Source organism: Atta colombica, unplaced genomic scaffold (assembly GCF_001594045.1).
Source record: "Atta colombica isolate Treedump-2 unplaced genomic scaffold, Acol1.0 scaffold293, whole genome shotgun sequence".
Classification (NCBI taxonomy): domain Eukaryota; kingdom Metazoa; phylum Arthropoda; class Insecta; order Hymenoptera; family Formicidae; genus Atta; species Atta colombica.
The window spans coordinates 981,804-990,849 of NW_017259396.1; the positions used below are offsets into that span (position 1 = coordinate 981,804).

General features: G+C 29.1%; 1 protein-coding gene across 1 annotated transcript; it reads left to right on the forward strand.

The window, feature by feature from the left end:
* Positions 1 to 3,046: 3,046 nt before the first annotated feature.
* Positions 3,047 to 5,575, forward strand: LOC108690050. The gene is made up of 3 exons (XM_018197120.1): positions 3,047 to 3,259; positions 3,793 to 4,016; positions 5,202 to 5,575. Exons 1-3 carry the CDS (start codon positions 3,210 to 3,212, stop codon positions 5,459 to 5,461), a joined length of 534 nt encoding a protein of 177 aa, XP_018052609.1. The 5' UTR covers positions 3,047 to 3,209; the 3' UTR covers positions 5,462 to 5,575.
* The last annotated feature ends 3,471 nt before the right edge of the window (positions 5,576 to 9,046 follow it).

Here is a 9,046-nt window from a genome sequence, read left to right on the forward strand (position 1 = left end):
AATAAAATATTGATTTTAAAAACGTATAGACATTCAAAAATTTTAAAATTAATATGTTAATTTTAACATTTTTAATGTCTCGGAAAATCCACTATACGTCTTTAATTTAAAATTAACATTTTATTTTTTACAATATTCGTAGTGTGACAATAAAGTTTGATAAATATAATGAAAAAAATACCATTTAATATACAAATAATCTTATATTATTCTTCAAAATAATTCCTCCCATATTTATACGGGGCGAAACTTTATTCATTTAAAACAGCATCTAGTGAATTCGCTACTAAAAACTTTTTCTAGATGATGATTTTTTTCTTGTTAGCATATAGTTGCGACGAATGTTGCGTTGTTGCTTAACTTCATCTATTTCTTATCGCTGACGATAAAAACTTCGATTTTTGTTTTTCCAGAGAGCGAATTTTAATCGTCAAGCGATCATTCGATGTCGCGACTTTTAAAATTTTAGCGAATAAAAAATAAGTGTGTAGAAAAAGTTTTCATTAGAATACGTTGACGAATTTGCTGAATGATGAAAGCTTGTTCTATACTCTTGTTTTCTATTTGCTAGCATCTAAAATTTTGAAATCGCTTTATGACTTAAAAATTCGATCTGGAAAAATAAAAATCGAAGCGTTTATCGCCAGTGATAAGAAACGCAAGAAGCTAGCGACAAACTAGCGACAAGCGTCGAAAGCAGTATTTGTCACAATTAGATATGTTGTCGCTAACGAATTTTTTCATCAACAAATTTTCAAATCTGAATCAATGGATAGTCATTAATTACTCAGTGGCATACTGGGAAATGGTAATTAGTGAAGTTTAACTAAAAAAGGAAGAATATTTGAATATTATATAATTAAAATACTGATATTTGCATGTTAATTCCAATTTTCCAATATCATACTCACTGAATTTATGCACTAAAACAAGGTTAATTAGAGCACGTAATAAAGATCAGCTACGTTAGTTATCTCATATTTCATTCACTGATTACCAGTGGCATACTTGGCAATGATTATCCATTGATTCAGATTTAAAGAAACTTTTTCTAGATGCTGGATTCCTCTCTCTCTCTCTCTCTCTCTCTCTCTCTCTAAATCTGAATAACGTCATTAGATATCTAAATCGTCTCTATATCTGAAAAACGTCACAACCTACTTTAAGCGAATAAAGTCACCTCGTGTAAATCACCCAATATAGAGACAATATACTTCTGACGACGTTCAGCTTACGAAAACTCTGATGTGAAAAATCTTTGGATATCGTCTAAAGTCTTGTCACGCAGTCTCAAGAAATAGAATATAGAAATCATAATAACATAGAAATCATAATAAAATCATAAGAGCATCGTTATGATCTTATTTGTTATAAATTTATTTTTAAGTACATTTTTAAATGTGTCATGATAACGTCCTTCAATGATATCGTTATGATTTTGTATCCTACTTGAAGTTCTGATTGAAAACATATAATTCTTGAATCAGCGTTGCGTTACCGTTTTGAATCACTCTTCCTATTTCTCCGACCATGCTCCAGCAGACTTCTTTTTGTGCCACCAGTGATTATTTATCAAAAGTTTTCGAACAATAAATATGTAAGTTCCGATATAAAATTTTATAATTTTTATTTACTATGTTAAAGGAAATCAAAATCCGTTATGTTTTCTCCTTGTGAGCAAGATAATAAATTAATTATCAGCTAGAAACTTTTGGCTACCACATCATTAATGGCAAATTTTAATTATTACACATTAATTATTCAATTTTTTTAAAACTTTAAGTATATATATATATATTTTTTTTATTATTTAATTACTTCAGTAAAAATAAAATTGTTAAACGTTTAATTAAAAAAAAATTATTTTTGTTTCAAAAAAATATAGAAAAGTGAAATCGTTATTTGATAAAGAATATTTAAAATTTCTTTAATTAATTAATTCTTAAAGATTTTAATTTGCATTAGGTTTATCTTACATCACATATATTATTTTATATCGCTTTAAATCTTTAATTCAAGCTTATATTGATATGTCGGACGGCCACGTAATCCTGCAATACGCATGAGATACGTGCTCGCGTATGATTTATTGGCTGCCATCGAGGAAAAGTTATTCTTCTTGTGGCGAGAAGTGTAACGAGAGCTCGATATATCAAACGGTTACGCTGGCGATCAGCTTGCAAAATTACAGTGGTCCAAAAAGGCATCGCGATAAATCTCACCGACGCATCTCGGTCTTCCGCGCTACGATCGCCGAGGGCCGCAAAATTTGGGAGAAATTTGATACACATGATTTATCTCGACTCGACACCTTGCGTTATCCTTTTAGCGTCCGTGTCTGATCGGAAAGATGATCGATGCGGAAGACGATTAAAGAACTCTAAAAAAAAAATAAATGTCATTGTTGTGCTCTCTAATGGAAGAACGATGTCCCTTAAAAATAGTAACACTTATTACATACAATGTAATATTAATATTCAAAATATATTATAAAATATTTCATATTTAAAAAGTAAATATTAATACATCTATATAAAAAACTACACATCGTATGTAATACATTGTATTTCGTATTAACTCTACATTACTTGCGTAGTTTTTTTTATGTACAATAATTACTTGCGTGAAAATCATCATCATAAAGTTACATATGAATCGGAAACTTTTATAGTTCTAGCGAATTTATAAACAGCCTAAACATCTCACTAGAATAATAAAGGATTAACATATAATATTAATTTTTTAATAATTATTAAATCAGAACTTTTTATTCGTATAGCTATTGATATTGTTCTAATGATTTCCTTTTATTTTTTATGATTTCTCTCCCATTCTCTACTATCAGCAACATCTCATTTATGACATTATCCAACAATTCCGCAAGGATTCTCTTTCTCCAACTTCGCGTTTCTTCGCTCGTCGAGTATAATGCGATGTATGAACACGTATATGGTAACGTATGTATAGTCACAGCTTCGATAACCCGGGAATGTCTGTGTATATAAGAGCAGAGAAACGATGTGGCGCGACAGAACGTTAGCGACGCTAGGTGCAATATTGCCGATCGCCGGTGCACGCGAAATAAAATATCTGCTTGTGTACGACGTGATCTAACCGGATTTGTTATACGCACTTACACGAAGGAAAGGCTCCACTTTCCCATTTAATTTATCTATCAACTCGTGGAGATCCAGAGTATTTGGACGAAAATGGTCAGGAAAGTCTGTCACGTCATATTGATTATTTCATTGTTGACCAGGTTAGTTCTTTTCGATGAAGATAGTCAATTTTTTCTAGTCATTCAGCAAAAAGGTTGTGTTCCAAATTTACTTACGTTACATGCACTACAAATTTTCAACACTGACAGTGAATTTCGGAACACAGCCGGTTGTGCAATCGAGACTGATTTCTATCAGAGGTTTCATAAATTAAGCAGAATCCAGACTGATCAAACAAGGGCGAGTAAATACGAACGGATAACTTATATACCTGAGATACACGTTCATTGAAATGAATTATTATTTATTTATTTGGTTTGAATTCAGTTTTAAATCATAATTATGAATTGACAAACTATTTCCTGAATGCGCCGAATGTTTAGTCTGCGCAAATGATAACAGAATTTAATTATGTATGTATTTATTCATGGTCAGCGCGTATGAATCATTGCATTTTTTAAATGCATGAACTATAGTTTTCCATAATTGCGAATACGTGTCTAGATAAATAAACAAAGAGTATAATTTATCATTGGTTCCCGACAGTTCCTGATACAATTTTTTTATTTTACAGTGCTCATCTGGGAATGGCTGCCCCTAATTGGGAGACTGATCTTACCAGCAACATCAATACAGAAGTGAATCGTATGTTAAAAAATTTGGATGCGAATTTGCGGATTTTGGATACGAATAGAGAGAATTTGAATAAGCAAGTAGATAATTTGAGTCAGCGAATAGAGAATTCGGTGCAACAAACACTTGCGCACGTCGGCGAAACATTCAAGAATCTATCAAGAGGTAATTCATCACAGAATATTTTACAATATCTACTAATGTTTATTTGATTTAAGAACTACATCAATATGTAATAGAAACTGAACAGTCATACACTTAATAGCATAATTCAATTATTTAATTTAAATAAATAATCAAAAAAAGTTTTATTTAAAAAAATTTTTTTAAATAAACACCTAAATCTTTGCATTATTTATATATTTTTTTTTATGCAACTAAATCCAAAGGATATAATAGAAATCATAACAATATGTTTACGCATATACTGCGTTTATGCATATAAGTGCGTCACAAAATTAGATAGATGAATTTTTCATTTTATATCTTATATTTTACCATTGATATTTTTTAGCTTAATTTAATATCAATTTAACATCATTCAATATAATTTTATCCAATATTTTTTTCAAGCATCTGAATCAATATTTGTGATTCGAATGCAGTTATTTTCTCTCATTTCGAGTTCAGAAAATCTCGGAGCATCGATATCTAAATATAATATATAAAAATATAATTTCTTAAATTTCTCGTACTCGTGCGGAAGAGAGAAATCTCGCGTTTGCATAATAGTTCGCGCTTAGTGATATTCTTTATCGTTACGAAAGATAAAAAAACGGAGATTCCAAAATTGCATCTCATTCGCTGCGTAGTCGACGTTCCTTTCACAATTGGCCATGATACAGAGCAGACACTTATTCTCTATATTAAGTCTCAAGGCGGCTAGTATTCTTTTCCCATTCATTCGATCCGATAATTCATTACTGACGTTTAATTTCGCACAACATTTATCAATTATGCAATTAGTACGTAGATATGAAAGTATCGAATCAAATAGCGTTATCATTAGCGATTAGTATCGATAAAAATTTAATCGCCATAATACCCGCTTGAAATCGATCGGTCCGACAATTGATGACATTGTAATTTAAAAGCAATTAGTCCGGTATCATATAGGGTGTCATAAAGCTGTACTGCTGGCTCAAACAAAATTCTACTGTAATATCACACTACTACTGATAATTAACTAAATTACAATTTGTTTAAAATAGTTTCTCTTTTCCCCAAATAAATTTAAATTTATTTTCCAACAATTATATATTGATTGATAATTGATCATGCGCTAATTATATAATCAACGTAAAACAAATGAAAAGAAAAAATAAAACGCAACGGAAATTTTTTGTGCAGATGGACAAGAAATAACAAGTGGCAGCAACATCATAATTAATTCTATAAATGGTGTTAGTATGATAAAGAAAACCGAATCTGGTTGTACATTAAACGGAAAACCGTACACGAATATTACTATAGATATAAATGATGGGAAATATCTTCAGCATAATGCGACTTTTTACAATTCAACATCTAATGCTATGGAGAGAATTTGCTGGAAATTAAAGCTCGAAAATACTCCAGATGCTCAACCTGAATATTCCCCTTGTAAATAAAACAATATGTTTTTATTTTTATGTTCTATATTACGGTATATAATTTGTTTTGCTTAACCGTTTGTTGTACAAATTTTTCTATTTTTCTATTGTATTTGGCTGAATTTCAGTATATAGGAGTTTTTGAAGTTGCTGATTACAAATCTTAAGTCAAAATTTAAAAAATCAAAATGATATATACTTAATATGGCAGTTAAATTGAAAAGAATTAACTATGGCTTATTTACGTGTAAAATTTTATACGTAAAAATATTAAAAAATTATAAAGTATATTGAGGATATTAAGTATATAAAAAAGTATATAAAAAAGTTAAGAATATTAAGAATTTATATTTCATTAATATCAGAATTTAATATATCTTGATAGTATGTCTTGATGATATGTCTTGATGATTATTTTGACCGCCATTTTGAATCTGTCAAATCTGCTTTATGAAAATTTGTCAACTATGCAGTGAACATTGATAGGTAGAGATTTTGAAGGTATATTTAAGAAACAGACTTTCAAAATGCCAAAATTTATAATTTTTAGAAAACGAGAAAGAAAGCCATAGGAAAACTGCGCGCCTTACAGAAAATAATAATTTGCAATCAGTAAAATGTGAAACGTTCAACATAATTACTAAACAGTTGTTAAAAATATTAAACATTTTGTTTGTCTCTAGTTAAAGGATGTAATTCACTTCGAATGTCAAGATTCTTTTCAGCACATAAATTGATGATATAGAAATGCTTTCAGAACATCATAGAATAGTTTAAAATATGAATCTTTCAACATTGAACTGTACTTCTTTAACTAAAAAAAAGAAAATTTTGGACAAAATGTATTTTGGAAGTCTGCTCCTCATTTATCAATTTTATCTCAGCATGAATTTTTTATAATAAAAGCGCTTTGATTGATTTTTTATTTCTAACTTAATATTTACCGCAAAATAATTACATATTTTTTGCTATTCACGTACACACAAATTTTATATAACGATACTAAATACGTAATATAAATTATCAAATATGTAAAAATTGCAGCGAGAAAGATATGCCTTCTATAGGCATACTATGCAACGAAGAATTAAAATTTTGCATAAATTAAGCTAATTGGTAAACTAATTAGAAAAAAATAAAGCTACTTTCAAGCTTTTGTAGTTCAACAAAATAAATAGTAAGAGAAATTATGAAAACAAAAAGCAAAATACTATTGGATTTTTATTCATTAGAATTTGATGCATTATCAGAAAGATATGTTTTTCTCATTCAGTGTCGTGTTAAGAAGATCAATAACGACGAAATATATTTGATAAGCACTTTTGCACGCTTCTCGAAATATCGTTATCTGTCGGAGAACGCAAAACGATCGTAAAGTGCAACAGTAAAATCGTGAGTTATGCGATGCGTAAAGTCACATGATTATCACGTTGCGCAAACTGACGGAATAAATACAGTTAATTTTTTATTATGGTTTTGTAAAGGTGTTTGAAATAATAAATTAAAAATGTGATAATATGACGTTATAGCGACTTTGCGGTACTAATATCCATTTTTTGCGGTCTATATATGTTCAGCTGAATAAGCACTTGTTACGACAAAGAAAATTCTCCTACTTGTGTACTTTGGCAACATACGAATAAAATCTTTCTTCGTTAAAACCTCTTGATAAAAACCTAGTTTGTGCTTCTTAGTAAAATTGATTATCTTACTTAATAAAATTGATTTTATTGTCTGTATATCATTTGTTTACCTTTATTTCTTTCAAAACTGAGAGAAATTTAGTTCTATCAAAGAAAATACATTCTTGGCATCGAAAATGACTATAAATTATAGTTAAATTATATTAATTGCAGCCATTTTTTTCTTTTAATGCACACAATATTAAAAAGTTAAAATTAAAAATTATAAATAAACTGTAAATAAATTTTTATTCTTTTTATTATCTATATTTAGCGTTTGCTAAAAAAAAAAGGATATTTAATAAACAAACGCAATTATGACAGTTTACGTTACAGTGATATGACTGAATACTTTCATGCATTTTATATATGCATTTCTATGAAAGCGCTGCAAATTTTAAAGGCCTTGTTGTGTGTGTCTTTTAATATACAGGAAACCTATCATTTAACCATAATAAAATATGAAGTACTGAGAAGAGCGGTCGTTTCAATTGAGAAAGGCGAAGAAAAGTGATGAATAAAAAAACGGTTATAAATTTGCACGAGAAAGAGGTCTGACCAATAAAGAATCATTTGTTACGATATATGACTACGAAATTTTCAAAGGAGGATATGGGTGGATACTGCATTTGCGTTTCGACGCACATACAGAATATATGTACATATATGACATACATATACATATATGTTTTCATGCAATGGCGTCGAAGCTGTATCTGATAATAAAAATGTCGTTACCCAATGCATAATTATATTTGTAAGTGCCATTATCTGTAAAAATATATATATATGTATATATCACGTTTATGTTTTTGATATGTCTGCAATTGCCTGGTAAGAAATGTGCTTTATTTTGGCTTAACTGCGACATTCATTAACATATTTATAGAATTTTTTAACGTGCTCGTAAACGTCACTAAAGGCTGCAAAAACACCGCATTATTTCCCTTCGTGTTTCGCCATAAAGTAACACTCATCACGATTTTATTTTCACGATTTTATTTTCATGTAAATGAATTTAGCACTAAAATGTATTTCCTAAGCCCTAGGTGAATATGAAACTATATGAATTGCGAGAAATTAGAAGCAAAGAATTGCTAAAAAATTACAAGAAATAAAATGAAAAATAGTATGCAGAAAAATGTACATACATATTCTTTGAACAGATATTTTTACTCATAAATATATGAATTACTCGAACATATGAATAAAAACGAAAGTTGCAGCGATTTACGAGCGTCAAATGCGAGCTTTCTTTCTACTTTCTTTCTTTTCGCCATTCATCTCTACGCCATTGCCGATAGATTTACATACGCATACAAAGGAACACGTAATACGAGACTCCCTATGCGCTTCGGAAAGAGATACTCCCACATGAGTTTCGGTGCGAGGTCCTTCAGTTGATTTTCGGTCTTTCTTTTTTAAATGGATGTGGGATCATTGTCTACTTATGACTACTAAAAACACGTGGGCGTAAACTGGTAAGAACCGTTGAACATTAGCCCTTGAAATTTTACTACCCTACAGTAAAATTAGATTATCTTATAATAAAATGTGAATAAAATGTATTGATGTGTATTGATAAAGACATATTATTTGACTCTTTTGTCATTTTCATTAAAATTTATACGAACAAATAATCCGTGACAAACTAAACTGATTTTAGAATAAATAATAATTTATAATAAAATATAATATGCAGATTTCAAAATGAGAATGTTATTAAAATACAAAGATATAAATTTATATTCTTTTACAAAAATCTAATATTGATTAATTTAATATTGGCCAATTTATTAATAAAAGTTAATTATTTATTTGGAATAGTAAAAATATTAAATAATAGTGTTTTTTGTAATAAAATACATAATTAATTACTGTTTTTTAGTAGTGGCTAGTATTAAATTAAAAAAAAAAAATT